The 17,389-nt window shown below is 40.7% G+C and overlaps 1 protein-coding gene across 1 annotated transcript in view; it reads left to right on the top strand.

Annotated features, from left to right (window-relative positions):
* The first annotated feature begins 438 nt into the window (after positions 1-438).
* The window catches only part of spred1 (sprouty related EVH1 domain containing 1), a 66,349-nt gene continuing 49,398 nt past the window's right edge, over positions 439-17,389 (top strand). The window contains exon 1 of the mRNA XM_071365682.1: positions 439-1,279. Coding sequence (XP_071221783.1) covers positions 1,248-1,279 — 32 coding nt within the window. The 5' untranslated portion in view covers positions 439-1,247. The remainder of the gene's footprint in view (positions 1,280-17,389) is intronic.

Here is a 17,389-nt window from a genome sequence, read left to right as displayed (position 1 = left end):
CACCAATCACATATCGGGCCTCAGACCTAAACTTAAGATCAAGCCTACAGCCAATAAATGAGAAGCAGATTGAAGAATACAACTATAGCCTTCCTTCTCTGCTATTTGAAATCATGTAGGGAATCTGATGTAATTCCACGTGCTGCACCATGTATTCGGCTCATACTGTATGTCTAAACTATCTCCTCCATTTTATAGCACTAGTCATCCAGTATGAAAGTGGGTTTTTTATGTGATAATAATGCGCGAAATGCAACCCAAGTTAACAGAATCTACACTTGATATTGGCGGTGCTATTACACAGTCACACACACAATCCTTCCTACATATTATTTTCTATTTTGCGTGCTATCACACAGACGCTTCCCTTTTCTGTGTATCAATGCGTGATTGAAAGGAAACTTCGTTCGGGAAGTGCAGGGACTACTTTAGGTTAACTTTGGATATAAATAATCAATGTATATGCCAAATGACACAGGCATATTTGAACATGAAAACGAATTAAATATGTTTCGAGTAGATGTAAGTAATTGTATTAATAGTTGAGATTCCTTTGACATATATGTTTTTTGCGGCCACGCGGAAGGATTTCATTCTCGAGCTGGGTCGACGCTTCCGCCCAGTTTTCCGATGTTCATTGCCCGAGTTGAAAATGGAATTCGATTAAAGCAGATGTCCAACAACTTCTTCGAGAAAATTTTACTCACAGTTTTTGCCTAATGTACTTCAATTTCACCATTGAAATTAGTTTGTAGGCCTGACTTTTCCCCCCAGTTGTGGAGGTTATAATTCAACGTACACCGACACATTGACGGATCAACGCTGCAGCGCTTTTCAAGTGTTGTCCTGGACCTGAAGTTGGCGAGGGAACGCTCGATAGCTAAACACGAATAACGTGCCAAATGTCGGGTTTATTTTGTAAAAAATGTAGCATCTGAACGCATTGGATTTCGTGTTGGCGATGAGGATGACGAAGCTGTGTATTTTATTCTGGTTGGATTTTACTTCCAGGGAAGATAAAATGAATCATCGGTTGTCATTCCTCCTGGCAATTTAGTTACAGCTAGCTAGGCTACTTGGTTTTCCGAAATAAAGCTCACTTATGCATACACCACTGTAAGACCATTTACTTTTATCCAATATCTGGGTGTTTTATGCAAAAGAAAATGGTGATATTTGCGGTTTATTTCCCCGCCGTCACTGCGTCCTCGATGCTATTGCCAGGATTTGGATCCCCTTGAGAAAAGATGAGCGAAGATTCGACAAATCCAAACAACGAGTGAGTACATTTTACCCCACATTCTAGAATGAAACGATGTCCTTCATGTGTCTAATCTTCACTGCAATGATTTGCAGGATTCTAAATGACTACTCTGTTCCACTAGGATCATTGCTTCTGCACATTGGTTCTACACACTTTCATATTTAAATTCGATTACTATTGAAGTAATACAAAAGACAAACATCTATTTTGTTTGTTTTGATAATATAAAATAAACCAATGTGTTTTGGGACTGGATTTAATAGAAATAGAGGCCTCTTATTATATTATGGCAACGAGAGATGCTAAATGTAATTTTGACAACTGTACAGAAAATGGTATACAGTCCACTTTATAACAATAGCCTCAATTAATGCAATACATGGTAGTTGTTTCATCAATATTGTCTTTGAAGAATACCTTTATGATTTGACTGCAATTGGATAATATCTGTTGCTATTTCAGACTGTAATAAATGACACGATGTAGTCACACATACAGTCACTGTGGCTAGATGATGTGTTTGTACATAGGATTTAAGACCCTATGCTTATCAGCTTTAAAATGATATTGTCATAAGATTCAATATTATCTACGATAGTGTTTTCTTGGCATTTGATAACAGGTTAACGTTAACTCCTCTACATGAACTAAGAGAGTATCATAAAATAGTAATGTGGTTTAAAAAAATATTCCCTCAATATTATAATTATTCAATGTTAATGTGGCTGTAAACTGGTTGCTGCAATGTCAGAATCCAGAAGTAGAAGACGCCATATTTTTTCTCAATCACACTCATTTGCATATTACAATCTCATTCATATATATTTTTTTTTAATGGACGTAATGCGTTCCAAATGTACTGGCCTGAACCCGGAAAGCAGTATTTATGTGATTGTGAACTTGAAATAAGGTCATTTGTGTACATTTAAATTATTTATCGCTGTAAATCCGTATTGTTTTAATGGACTGATCGCTTTCGTGCGCTTGTTGACAGTCAGTGAGAAATATCTGGTCGGGAGGTGGTGCGGTCATGTGACCACTTCCATTCATAAAGTACCTGGGTGCCCATTCACAGTACGATGTGCAGTACAGTGTCTTGCAACGCATTGGCGATTACACAAACATTTTATCTGCATTTGGGATCAACTTAATCCAGATGTAGACATGACATATAGCCATTAATTTAAAAACAAATAGATAATGCAAGGATGCTTCGCTCTAAATGCAGTCTTCCAATGCTCTCAAAAGAATGGCGTCCATATTTCTTATTCTAGACGGTTGAAATGCGTTCATACGCTGACATTTCCACAGTTTTGTGCCCCAAGACGCCGATGTTCTCCATTCAATCTATCTGCCTCGCACACATCGGGTTGATTGATATGTTGCAGGGAGGCTTTGTCCTTGAACTTGGCATGTGTTGTTTCATATTCAATATATTCAATATATATGGTTCTGTGTGTTTGTTCTTCCTAGTGACAGCAGCAGCACAGAGCATAAGATGGCCAACATATGATCCAATGTATTTGGTAATTATTCATTGAAGGTAAAGGAAGATGGTGGGAACGGAACAGTAAGCCCCGCCTGATCCCTTTTTATATTCATGCTGGCTGGAATTAGCCATCAGTCGAGTCCAACAATGGACTAAAGGAAAGAGATAGGGGGATTACCTAGTCAGTTGTACAACTGAATGCATTTAACTGAAATGTGTCTTCTGCATTTAACAAAACCCCTCAGAATCAGAGAGGTGTGTAGGGCTGCCTTAATCAACATCCACGTCTTCGGCGCCCGGCGAACAGTGGGTTAACTGCCTTGCTCAGGGGCAGAACGACAGATTTTTACCTTGTCAGGGATTCGATCCAGCAACCTTTTGGTTACTGGGCCAACGCTCCTACCCGCCAGGAGCCTAATGTTATTCCTTATAGTCCAAGGACCTTCCATGTTCTGTGTAGAGGCGAATTGGCTCTGGCAGCCAAAACGGCCAAATACTCCATTAAACCGTGTATCGATTTTCAATTGTGGTACTACTTTCATATATACAAAATAATAATAAAAAACACAAATGCTAAATCTACACTTACTGTAAACTGTTTAAACTGCTTTTAACACAGTTGCAGCCAGCTGACAGTATTTTTCAGTGGCAACACGTTGTGGCGCCTGTCTTTTGTTTCCGCAGAGGTGTTCAGAGACACAGATAGCTAATTAGCATAGGTACACCTCTGTCTAATGTCTGTTTTCCGTGTGGGAACCCTAACCCTATATATTGTTTCCCATCAATGTGATCTGTTATGGATCTGATCAGTGTATTCACACATCTTCCCACAAACTGACAGTCCAATTTTGTTATTTGTCTGGATTTTCATATATTTTACAGTTTGTTTTCTATTAGTGGTGTTTTGTTTGAATTGAGAGGATGAGGAGAATTTTGGATGGAATCGCACCGTGAAAAGGAATTGCTCAACACGACCCTGTTTTTTTGTATCAGGATGGGTGGGTGGATTTTAGGTTATAAGCATGTATACCTTACTGTTTCTCCTCACAGTAGCATTATAGTAAACCATGTCAATGAGTCGGACATGGATCATCAGCTGCATTCAGCCTCGGGACGATACATTTTTTTCTTCTTAAAGGATGGTCAGGGGGCCGGAACATAATTTTCAAATAATTTGAATACTGCAAATTGACAGCAAGAAGCCCAAACAGATATAACATTTGACTGAAACATAGTAATTTCAAACATTGTTTCCATTTGTATACGATCACATATCTCTATTACGTGTGGGAATACTTAGAAATAATAGATTTACAATATGTAAATCACTTGGAGCTGTTTTGCTGGTGTTTTTAGTCTTTTATGTCCAACAACAAAATATATCTATATATTTTTTTTGCTGTGAAAAATTAGGGGGCCAAATAAAATCACTCGCAGGCCATTTTTGTCCCTAGAGCTGCCAGTTGGGGAACTGTGGAGTAGGACATTAAACCACAGATGTATTGTTGTGAGTCATATATGTATAAATACAATGGGATGCTCAATAGGTTACATTGTCATTTTGTTGGAAGTTTCTGGACCCTTCTCTGTTAGCATCATGGGTCAAGTGTGATGAATATGCTTTTATTTCGCATAGCAAATGTTTAAAGTTCCACAGCTTTTTCCTTCATCAAAATAGCACAAAGCTGTCTGACGAAAAACATGTGGTTGAATAGGAATATGTGCGCTACTCACTGACACCTGCAAAGACTCACTCGTACAGGTTCTTAATCCCTAAAAGTCTAAACCGTTGGGGTTTAAGATGGTTATACCATGGATCCTTTTTTGTTATTTGATTTAGATTGTCAGGACCCTTGTAGGTATAAAAAATATATTTAACAAAATGTGGGGATAAAATATTGAGTTTGGCCTTTACTACTGTAGCCCATAGAAACGCATTGAATAACTCATTCAGAAATGGCAGAACAGACCGTCAAAAAATGTATCTTAAGTAATAAGGTTTTGAAGTGTCTGTCGTCTATCTAGAAGATATATAAGAACAGTCAGGAAATATATATACTGAACAAAAATATAAATGCAACAATTTCAAAGATGTTGCTGAGTTACAGTTCATAAAAGGAAATCAATCAATTTAAATAAATTCATTAGGCCCTAATCTATGGATTTCACATGACTGTCCACCCACTGGGGACCTAGGCCCATCCAATCAGAATGAGTTTTTCCCCAGAAAAGGGCTTTATTACAGAGAAATACTCCTCAGCATCAATCCTCCCCCCTCAGAAGATCCCGCAGGTGAAGAAGCTGGACATGGGGCTCCTTGACTGGCGTGGTCTGTGTTTGTGAGCCCGGTTGGACATACTGCCAAATTCTCTAAAACAACGTTGGAAGCTTATGGTAGACAAATTTAATTCTCTGGCAACCGCTCTGGTGTACATTCCGGCAGTCATCATGACAATTGCACGCACCCTCAACTTGTTGTGGCCTTTTATTGATCCCAGCACAAGGTGCGCCTGTGTAATGATCATGCTGTTTACTCAGCTTCTTGATATGTCACATCTGTCAGGTGGATGGATTATCTTGACAAAGGAGAAATGCTCACTAACAGGGAGGTAAACAAAGTTGTGAGAAATAAGCTTTTTGTGCATACAGAACATTTCAGCTCATGGAACATGGGACCAACACTTTACATGTTACATTTATATTTTTGTTCAGTGTATATATGTTTTAGACACATTTAACCCCCTTTTTTTGGGTACAAAACTACTTCCATACTTCAAAAAAAAAAAAAAGTTAAATGGTACTGGGCTACCTTCAGTCCCGTGGGGTAGTGGGGATCGTAGAGCAACACGGAAAACGCCATTGTGTTCGTGAGAGTCTCATCCTTTACACCAAACCGTTCAGATGCTTTTTGTGAGAAGACTGATTTTTGTGATGTCTCCTTGGTCTGACAAACAGCGCTATAACTGGGGTGCGTCAATCGACTCTTAAGGATTAATAGCTTTTTTTTCTGAGAATGTGAAATACATACCACCGTGTTAAATATCCGGTCTGCATGTTGCACTGAAAAGAGGAAGGCCTAGTTATAACGTGTGGTTGAAGAAGGTAGCCTAGTTATCCAAAAACGTAAAATGTAATCAAACAAAGGGAAGGACATGAATCAGGGTGTGTCTAGCTATCTTGGACTTGATTATATTTCTTTGATTTTATTAGGATCCCATTAGCCGATGCAATGGCGACAGCTAGTCTTACTGGAGTCCAAGACATTAGAGACAAGACTTTACAATTTACGTACATTTAAAAACCTTAACATGTAGTGTGTGTTTGCTTTTATCAGTTGCACAGACTTGTCAGTACATACACACAAAAAGTAGGTCACATGTATGCCGTTGTGTCTCCTATAGAAGTAGACACAACAGCATTCATTCATATCCTTATGAGGGAGCATCTAGGTCTGTGTACTACTGTGCTGAACATTCATTCACTAAGTTATTTTCCTTTTTTTTAACAATTGTAACTCAACAAATAGGCCTACATGCTATACACCTACAAACTGTACATTTACTGTTTAGTTAGCCAAAATATTTTGCTAAGTTTAGCCATTTGATGCTATTTGTTTTATGTCATTGTCATTTGTTTTAAGTCATTGAATGATTAGGGTTAGTCTAATATTTTGATTGTTTAGTGTAGTTGTTTGCCAGTCAAGTGATTCCTCAGTCTTCTTTCTATCAGGGTGATTTATTTGACAGCTCAGCGTTTGTCTGTCAATGTGGGTTGTTGTGATCTTATCACCTGGGGGTCTGTTCTGCCCCTCACTCTATTCCTCTTTCAGACTTTCCAAAACACATTTGACCCAAACAACCACTGATTTGAATGTGAGCATCCTGCCTTGACAACAGCGCATAGCTACTTCAACTGTTTGGCAAGTAGTTTATGGTTGTGTTAATTGCTCTGTGAAATAATGCTTATCTTTTTAGGCTAGTATTTAAGTTGCCGATACAATATGTATTGCGATTATCACAATTCTATATGTATTGCGATCCGATACTGCAATTTTAATGCTATTTGATGTTGCAAACACATTTCTCACTAGAGAGCATGAGAACGAGTTTAGATCAGTCAGGGAAATAAAAGTCCTGAAAATATGTTTTCTCACTATTTAGAAAGAGCATGGAGAATTAAGCTATAGGATGGAAAAAACAGACGTTTTGGCGCAGCCGACTAGTGCCAGCTAACGCTACCTGTAGTAGCAAAAACAATATAATATCGTCACAAAATTATATTGCGATATGTAATGAGATAGCCTACATAACACCACCTTTAGTTCTATAGCCATGGTGTAGCTAGGCCTAATACCCATTGGTGTGTAGTGGTGAGGTTCTCAGTTGTTTGTAGTTTTGCTTCTGTAATCTTTTTGGGAAGTAGCCTTTAGAATGCTTCTGGCCACTGCCCTGTATTGACTGAATTGGAACTTATCTGTGCAAACAATGTCGAAAGGAAGTTTTGGTCTTGCGTAACGACTTGACTTTGGATTCAGTCAGAGCTAATTGTTCTTTTGTAACTATGTCAGCTGGCTGTCCTAGTAGATCGTCAAACGATCACTGATACTAGCTAGGGCTGCACAATATGAGCAAAAAAAATCGAATTGTGATTTTTGTACCATATATTGCGTTTTTACTTGTGATTTATAGATCGGAACACTTAGGTAAACTGATGGAATCATAAATAAAATGATCATTCTAATTTTATGGTTAGAATACAGTGGACACTTGGATTGTAGTTTAGTTTGGCGTGACAACGAATGGAAAAGTAAGGGAGGAGATGTTTGTGACAGAGTATGAATCAAAGTGTTGGTCAGTGTTTCCCATGGGACCCTAATTAGGTTTAAATCAATTATTTAAATACATTTTAAATAGTACGTTCATATTTTCCTCTCTGATTAAGAACAAGCTGTTGCACAAACAGTGCTGATATACTTCCACTGGTACCGGCCTGTATTAAAGCAAAGGTTTGCTAGCAATATTTGCCCTAGCTCAGTGGATTTAGATAGCGTGTTAGCTCCTAATGCTAATTGCTAGCTAACACACTTTTTAGGCACATTTAGAGCTCAAGAGCGACTAACTAGCATTTTGCAGAGAGGAAGTTACACAAACTAATCGTATAATATAGAAAACGTGGATTTGTATTAACAAGCAAAGTGGAAAGCTGCGTCGTTCTGTTGACTGCATGCTGTTTGGTCCATGCATGCGGTCATCCCCCTCTTCAAAGGGGGAGACACTCTAGATCCAAACTGTTAGATTTATAACCATTCTGCCCTGCCTTTCTAAAGTCTTCGAAAGCCAAGTTAACCAACAGATCATCGACCATCTCGAATCCCACCATACCTTCTCCGCTATGCAATCTGGTTTCCCAGCTGGTCATGCGTGCATCGCGGCCACGCTCAAGATCCTAAACGATATCATAACTACTATTGATAAAAAACAGTACTGTGTACCCGTCTTTATCAACCTGGCCAAGGCTTTCGACTCTGTCAATCACTGTATTCTTATCGGCAGACTCAACAGCCTTGGTTTCTCTAATGACTGCCTCGCCTGGTTCACTAACTACTTCTCAGATTTCAGTGTGTCAAATCGGAGGGCCTATTGTCCGGACCTCTGGCAGTCTCTATGGGGGTGCCACAGGGTTCAATTCTTGGGCCAACTCTTTTCTCTGTATATATCAATAATGTCGCTCTTGCTGTGGGTGATTCTTTGATCCACCTCTACGCAGGCGACACCATTCTGTATACATCTGGCCCTTCTTTGGACACTGTGCTAACAAACCTCCAAACGGGCTTCAACTCCATACAACACTCCTTCCATGGCCTCCAACTGCTCTTAAACGCTAGTTAAACTAAGTGCATGCTCTTCAACCGATCGCTGCCTGCATCCACCCACCTAGCATCACAACTCTGGACGGTTTTGACTAAGAATATGTGGACAACGATAAATACCTAGGTGTCTGGCTAGACTGTAAACTCTCCTTCCAGACTCACATTAAGCATCCTCCAATCCAAAGTTAAATCTAGAATCGGCTTTCTATTTCGCAACAAAGCCTCCTTCACTCATGCTGCCAAACATACCCTCGTAAAACTGACTATCCTGCCGATCCTTGACTTCGTCGATGTAATTAACAAAATAGCCTCCAACACTCTACTCAGTAAATTGGTTGCAGTCTATCACAGTGCCATCCGTTTTGTCACCAAAGCCCCATATACTACCCACCATTGCGACCTGTATGCGACATATTCGTCGCCAAACCCACTGGCTCCAGATCATCTATAAGTCTTTGCTAGGTAAAGCTCCGCCTTATCTCAGCTCACTGGTCACCATAGCAACACCCACCCGTAGCACGGGCTCCAGCAGGTATATTTCACTAGTCATCCCCAAAGGCAACACTTGCTTTGGCCTCCTTTCCTTCCAGTTCTCTGCTGCCAATGACTGGAATGAATTGCAAAAATCACTGAAGTTGGAGACTTATATCTCCCTCACTAACTTCAAGCGTCGGCTGTCAGAGCAGCTTACCGATCGCTGCAGCTGTACACAGCCCATCTGTAAATATCCCATCCAACCAACTACCTACCATATCCCTATATATATTTTTTTCTGCTCTTTTGCTCACCAGTATTTATACCAGTATTTGTACTTACACATCCTCATCTGCACATCTATCACTCCAGTGTTAATTGCTAAAATGTAATTACTTCGCCACTATGGCCTATTTATTGCCTTACCGCTTACTTCATTTGCACACACTGTATACAGATTTTCTATTGTGTTATTGACTGTATGTTTGTTTATTCCATGTGTAACTCCGTGTTGTTTTTGTCGCACTGCTTTGCTTTATCTTGACCAGGTCGCAGTTGTAAATTATTACTTGTTCTCAACTGGCCTACCTGGTTAAATAAAGGTGAAATAAAATAATAATGCAAAGAGAATGTTGAGCACTAGGAACTGTCTGCAGGACTGGGAAGCGGACAAAAAGAAGACGGACTGAGAGAGAACTCTGTCAACTCGAGGAATAAATCAATAGTTAAAAACAAACAAAAAATAGGCTTTACAGACGGCCTAGGGGCGTTTGAAAATGTCACTGCCTCTTGCGATATGGATATTGCGCATGTCAATATCGCAATTTAGATACAAATTTGATTAACCGTGCAGCCGTAAAACTAGCTCACACTTACAGTTGAAGTCGGAAGTATACATACACTTAGGTTGGAGTCATTAAAACTCGTTTTTCAACCACTCCACAAATTTCTTGTTAACAAACTATAGTTTTGGCAAGTAGATTAGGACATCTACTGTGCACGACACAAGTAATTTTTCCAACAATTGTTTACGGACAGATTATTTCACTTATAATTCACTGTATCACAATTCCAGTGGGTCAGAAGTGTACATACACTAAGTTAACTGTGCCGTTAAACAGCTTGGAAAATTCCAGAAAATGATGTCAAGGCTTTAGAAGCTTCTGATAGGCTAATTGACATAATTTTAGTCAATTGGAGGTGTACCTGTGGATGTATTCCAAGGCCTACCTTCAAACTCAGTGCCTCTTTGCTTGACATTATGGTGAAACAAAAGAAATCAGCCAAGACGAAGAAGCCGCCACTGCTCCAAAACCGCCATTAAAAAAAACAGACTACGGTTTGTAACTGCACATGGGGACAAAGATTGTGCTTTTTGGAGATATATTCTCTGGTCTGATGAAACGAAAATAGAGCTGTTTGGCAATAATAACCATCATTATGTTTGGGGGAAAAAGGGGGAGGCTTGCAAGCCAAAAAACACCATCCCAACCGTGAAGCACGGGGGTGGCAGCATCATGTTGTGGGGGTGGTGCACTTCACAAAATAGATGGCATCATGAGGAAGGTAATTATTACGTGGATATATTGAAGCAACATCTCAAGACATCAGTCAGGAAGTTAAAGCTTGGTCGCAAATGGGTCTTCCAAGTGGAAAATGACCCCAAGCATACTTCCAAAGTTGTCAAAATGGCTTAAGGACAACAAAGTCAGGTATTGGAGTGGCCATCACTAAGCCCTAACCTCAATCCTATAGAACATTTGTGGGCAGAACTGAAAAGCGTGTGCGAGCAAGGAGACCTACAAACCTGACTCAGTTACACCAGCTCTGTCAGGAGGAATGGGCCAAAATTTACCCAACTTATTGTGGGAAGGTTGTGGAAGGCTACCCAAAACGTTTGACCCAAGTTAAACAATTTAAAGGCAATGCTACCAAATACTAATTAAGTGTATGTTAACATCTGACCCACTGGGAACGTGATGAAAGAAATAAAAGCTGAAATAAATCATTCTCTCTACTATTATTCTGACATTTCACATTCTTAAAATAAAGTGGTTATCCTAGCTGACCGAAGACAGGGAATTTTTACTAGGATTAAATGTCAGGAATTGTGAAAAACTGAGTTTAAATGTATTTGGCTAAAGTGTATGTAAACTTCCGACTTCAACTGTATCTCAAGTTCTCTTTTGTCAAAAGTCGAAATTGTCAGTCTTTCCTCCCACAATATCATCCTTCGTTCTTTACCAATTCTTAACATGTTGTAATTAGTTATGGAGGGTGAGCAGTTTCATAATCTGTGAAGTTAACCCATGTACAGGCTATTTATGGTTTGTTCTTTTAGAGGGTGTTGAATTGTTTGCTTGATTAATGGCAATAATCCTCTATAACTCTATCTGGCAAATGTTTGTTACTGACCGTGTGTTACTGTGTAACTGAGCAGGCCCTGTACAGTATAAATGTTGTCTGGTCTGGCTGTTCTCTTCCCACGGCCAGAGCTATAATGCAGTATATTTTAAACCTGAGCCACTTCCCTCTTGTAATTCTCATTTCCTCTTAAAAGTATTTTAGCAGCAGACCTATTACTAAACTTATAAATGTCTTCCAGTGTATTTGGAGGGTTTTTCTTTTCTTAAAGCACAGTATTCTTTCAAATAAAGTTGTGCAGTGAAATATGTTTTAGCCTATTTAGTTGAAGGTCACAACATTGAAGACAAATTATAGGTAACACATATGAAATCCCCATTTTGCCTTTGAAAATGCTACTGATTAGGCTATGTTGTGTTGTAGACTAAAAAATCCTCATTTTTTTTGTTAGGCCTAGATCAAGGCTATTCAACTAGCGGCCTGCTGGCCAGATCTGGGCCATTATTAATTTAGACTGGCCCTTAAATCAATTCTGAACATTAATAAAATATCTGTAAAAAATCACGCCAAAATCTTATGTTCAGTGCCAAAATGACACTTTCCTGGAATTTGGCATTAGATGATTTGACTTATCATTGTGTTAATATTGAGGCGCTTAGTTTTCAGATTTTTAAGAAGCTTTTAATAGTTAAAATGGTGAATGAGGGTTGCGCCTTTTTCCTTTTCAATTAGCAAATTTTTTGTTTGCGCCTCAACTTTTGTTGGTTGAGTGCCCTCCACTTCTTTCCTAATTACTTGTAGCAATATTTAAGTGCTTTATTGGTGTATGTGTGCATTGCTTTTTTATTCAGTTATTCCAAAGAATAATCGCATGTGGAAAATGTCCGTCCCCCCTGCCGTTAACTTTTTCATCTGGCCCCGTAAGAATATAGTTGAATATCCCTGGCCTACATTGTCTTTTTTCAAGGAGCCCGTCTCTCTCTAATATGCCCTGGCCATATCTCAGTGCTTCTAAGAATTGCTTTGAGCTGTATAATGTCTGAATTGTACATATTGTTTTCAGTTGTACTGCTGCATGCAGGAGCATGAAGGCTAAGCCTTGTTGGATGGTGCTGCAGCTGGGTTACGACGGTTCTTTCCTGCGAGGCCACAGACCTAAATCCCTGTCTTTGAGTTACCAAACTCTTTGAAACAGGAAGGGGTTGGGGCCTGTGTGTGGGTTTGTGTAGGCCTGTGTTCGTGTGTGTGCTCAACTATGTATGTAAGTGTGTTTGTGTCTATAAAAGATAAGTAGGTATAGGTTAGATGAGGGGATTTAAGAAAAACACAGCTTCATCTTATAAAAGGAATCTTTTATGAACCAAACTCTTAACAGGGTATGTAGCCTATTAAAGGAAACGTTGACCCAAAATTCAGAAACTCCCAAGTGATTCCATACATTGAAACTAGTTCAGTGGAGTTTGCCCTCTCACCCTCTCTGTAGTGCTGTACTGAAACAGCTGCAAAAACTGGTCACGTGACCGGTGACGTTGCTGGATGCAGTCCTCGCTCTGCTCCATTGCCAGTGAATCCATGATTCAGAAATCTGCGAAGTGTGGACATTGGTTTTTATTGAAAGTATATGGCCGAATTAGCTATTTTGATCAAAGTAGGATCGATTTTGAGTCAGGAAATGTGTACTCTTCCACCTAAAACATTTGCGATTACAGCAGCGAAGATGGTTAACAACTGCGCATGTGCGCTCTTGGGGGAATCCCTGCTACATAGAAACTGCACGTTATGCCGTTATTCATAGATGCTAGTTTTAACTTTACACATTATTTATTTATAAATGTGCGAAACACATTTTTCTCCCACTTTGAGGATAACACAGTGCCACCGACGTAAGACAGTTAAGCGTGTTAACCCTTGCAAGGTTGCCGGCCAAGACGGCATCCCTAGCCGTGTCCGCAGAGCATGTGCAGACCAGCTGGACATTCAATCTATCCCTATCCCAGTCTGCTGTCCCAACTTGCTTCAAGATGTCCACCGTTGTTCCTGTACCCAAGAAAGCAAAGGTAACTGAACTAAATTACTATTGTCCAGTAGCACTCACTTCCGTCATCATGAAGTTCTTTGCGAGGCTAGTTAAGGATCACATCATCTCCACCTTACCCGAAACCCTAGACCCACTTTTTAATTTGCTTACCACCCCAATAGATCCACAGACGATGCAATCGCCATCACACTGCCCTATCACATCTGGACAAATGGAATACCTATGTCAGAATGCTGGTCATTGACTACAGCTCAGCCTTTAACACCATAGTACCCTCCATGCTCATCATTAAGCTCGGGGCCCTGGGTCTGAACCCCGCCCTGTGCAACTTGGTCCTGGATTTCCTGACGAGCCGCCCCCAGGTGGTGAAGGTAGGAAACAACACCTCCACTACACTGATCCTCAACACAGGGGCCCCACAAGGGTGTGTGCTCTGCCCCGTCCAGTACTCTCCTTACATCCATGACTCCAACTCAATCATCATGTTTGCAGACGACAACAGTTTTTGGCCTGATTACCAACAATGGCAAGACAACCTACAGGGAGGAGGTGAGGGCCCTGGTGGAGTGATGCCAGGAAAATAATCTCTCTCAATGTCAACAAAACGAAGGAGCTGATTGTGGACTTCAGGAGACACCAGAGGGAGCACGCCCCCATCCACATTGACGTGGCCGCAGTGGAGAAGGTGAAAGCTTTAAGTTCCTCGGCATACATATCACTGACAATCTGAAATGGTCCACCCACACAGACAGTGTGGTGAAGAACGCGCAGCAGCGCCTCTTCAACATCAGGAGGCTGAAAAAATGTGGCTTGCCCCCGGAGACCCTCACAAACTTTTACAGATGCACCATTGAGAGCATCCTGGTATGGCAACTGCACCGACCGCAACCGCAGGGCTCTCCAGAGGGTGGTGCTGTTTGCCCAATGCATCACTGGCGTCACTGCCTGCCCTCCAGGACACTTACACCACCCGATGTCACAGGACGCCCAAAAAGATAATCAAGGACATCAACCACCCGAGCCACGGCCTGTTCACCCGCTATCATCCAGAAGGCGAGGTCAGTACAGGCGCATCAAAGCTGGGACTGAGAGACTGAAAAACAGCTTCTATCTCAAGGCCATTAGATTGTTAAATAGCCATCACTAGCCAGCTACCACCCAGTACCTCGCTAGCCGGCTACCACTCGGTTACTCAACCCTGCACTTTAGAGGTTGCTGCCCTATGTATATAGACATGGAATCACTGGTCACTTTAATAATATTACATACTGTTTTACTAATATGTACAGTGCATTCGGAAAGTATTCACACCCCATGACTCTTTCCACATTGTATTACTTTACAGCCTTATTCTAAAATGTATTAAATTGTTTTTTCTCCCTCATCAATCTACACACAATAACCCATAATGACAAAGTAAAAACAGGTTTTTAGAATATACAGTGGGGAGAACAAGTATTTGATACACTGCCGATTTTGCAGGTTTTCCTACTTACAAAGCATGTAGAGGTCTGTCATTTTTATCATAGGTACACTTCAACTGTGAGAGACGGAATCTAAAACAAAAATCCAGAAAATCACATTGTATGATTTTTAAGTAATTAATTTGCATTTTATTGCATGACATAAGTATTTGATCACCTACCAACCAGTAAGAATTCCGGCTCTCACAGACCTGTTAGTTTTTCTTTAAGAAGCCCTCCTGTTCTCCACTCATTACCTGTATTAACTGCACCTGTTTGAACTCATTACCTGTATAAAAGACACCTGTCCACACACTCAATCAAACAGACTCCAACCTCTCCACAATGGCCAAGACCAGAGAGCTGTGTAAGGACATCAGGGATAAATTGTAGACCTGTACAAGGCTGGGATGGGCTACAGGACAATAGCCAAGCAGCTTGGTGAGAAGGCAACAACTGTTGGCACAATTATTAGAAAATGGAAGAAGTTCAAGATGACGGTCAATCACCCTCGGTCTGGGGCTCCATGCAAGATCTCACCTCGTGGGGCATCAATGATCATGAGGAATGTGAGGGATCAGCCCAGAACTACACGGCAGGACCTGGTCAATGACCTGAAGAGAGCTGGGACCACAGTCTCAAAGAAAACCATTAGTAACACACTACGCCGTCATGGATTAAAATCCTGCAGCGCACGCAAGGTCCCCCTGCTCAAGCCAGCGCATGTCCAGGCCCGTCTGAAGTTTGCCAATGACCATCTGGATGATCCAGAGGAGGAATGGGAGAAGGTCATGTGGTCTGATGAGACAAAAATAGAGCTTTTTGCTCTAAACTCCACTCGCCGTGTTTGGAGGAATAGAAGGATGAGTACAACCCCAAGAACACCATCCCAACCGTGAAGCATGGAGGTGGAAACATCATTCTTTGGGGATGCTTTTCTGCAAAGGGGACAGGACGACTGCACCGTATTGAGGGGAGGATGGATGGGGCCATGTATCGCGAGATCTTGACCAACAACCTCCTTCCCTCAGTAAGAGCATTGAAGATGGGTCGTGGCTCGGTCTTCCAGCATGACAACGACCCGAAACACACAGCCAGGGCAACTAAGGAGTGGCTCCGTAAGAAGCATCTCAAGGTCCTGGAGTGGCCTAGCCAGTCTCCAGACCTGAACCCAATAGAAAATCTTTGGAGGGAGCCGAAAGTCCGTATTGCCCAGCGACAGCCCCGAAACCTGAAGGATCTGGAGAAGGTCTGTATGGAGGAGTGGGCCAAAATCCCTGCTGCAGTGTGTGCAAACCTGGTCAAGAACTACAGGAAACGTATGATCTCTGTAATTGCAAACAAAGGTTTCTGTACCAAATATTCAGTTCTGCTTTTCTGATGTATCAAATACTTATGTCATGCAATAAAATGCAAATTAATTACTTATAAATCATACAATGTGATTTTCTGGATTTTTGTTTTAGATTCCTTCTCTCACAGTTGAAGTGTACCTATGATACAAATTACAGACCTCTACATGCTTTGTAAGTAGGAAAACCTGCAAAATTGTCAGTGTATCAAATACTTGTTCTCCCCACTGTATATACAGTGGGGCAAAAAAGTATTTAGTCAGCCACCAATTGTGCAAGTTCTCCCACTTAAAAAGATGAGAGGCCTGTAATTTTCATCATAGGTACACTTCAACTACGACAGACAAAATGAGATTTTTTCTCTCCAGAAAATCACATTGTAGGATTTTTAATGAATTTATTTGCAAATTATGGTGGAAAATAAGTATTTGGTCAATAACAAAAGTTTCTCAATACTTTGTTATATACCCTTTGTTGGCAATGACAGAGGTCAAACGTTTTCTGTAAGTCTTCACAAGGTTTTCACACACTGTTGCTGGTATTTTGGCCCATTCCTCCATGCAGATCTCCTCTAGAGCAGTGATGTTTTGTTATGATTCCGTCTCTCACAGTTGAAGTGTACCTATGATAAAAATTACAGACCTCTACATGCTTTGTAAGTAGGAAAACCTGCAAAATCGGCAGTGTATCAAATACTTGTTCTCCCCACTGTATATATATACACTGCTCAAAAAAATAAAGGGAACACTAAAATAACACATCCTAGATCTGAATGAATGAAACATTCTTATTAAATACTTTTTTCTTTACATAGTTGAATGTGCTGACTACAAAATCACACAAAAATGATCAATGGAAATCAAATTTATCAACCCATGGAGGTCTGGATTTGGAGTCACACTCAAAATTAAAGTGGAAAACCACACTACAGGCTGATCCAACTTTGATGTAATGTCCTTAAAACAAGTCAAAATGAGGCTCAGTAGGTTGTGTTGCCTCCACGTGCCTGTATGACCTCCCTACAACGCCTGGGCATGCTCCTGATGAGGTGGCGGATGGTCTCCTGAGGGATCTCC

The sequence above is a fragment of the Salvelinus alpinus genome, chromosome 25 (assembly GCF_045679555.1).
Source record: "Salvelinus alpinus chromosome 25, SLU_Salpinus.1, whole genome shotgun sequence".
In the NCBI taxonomy this organism is placed as follows: Eukaryota; Metazoa; Chordata; class Actinopteri; order Salmoniformes; family Salmonidae; genus Salvelinus; species Salvelinus alpinus.
Note: the sequence above shows the minus strand (reverse complement) of the source record. Positions and strands in the feature narration are given on the sequence as shown.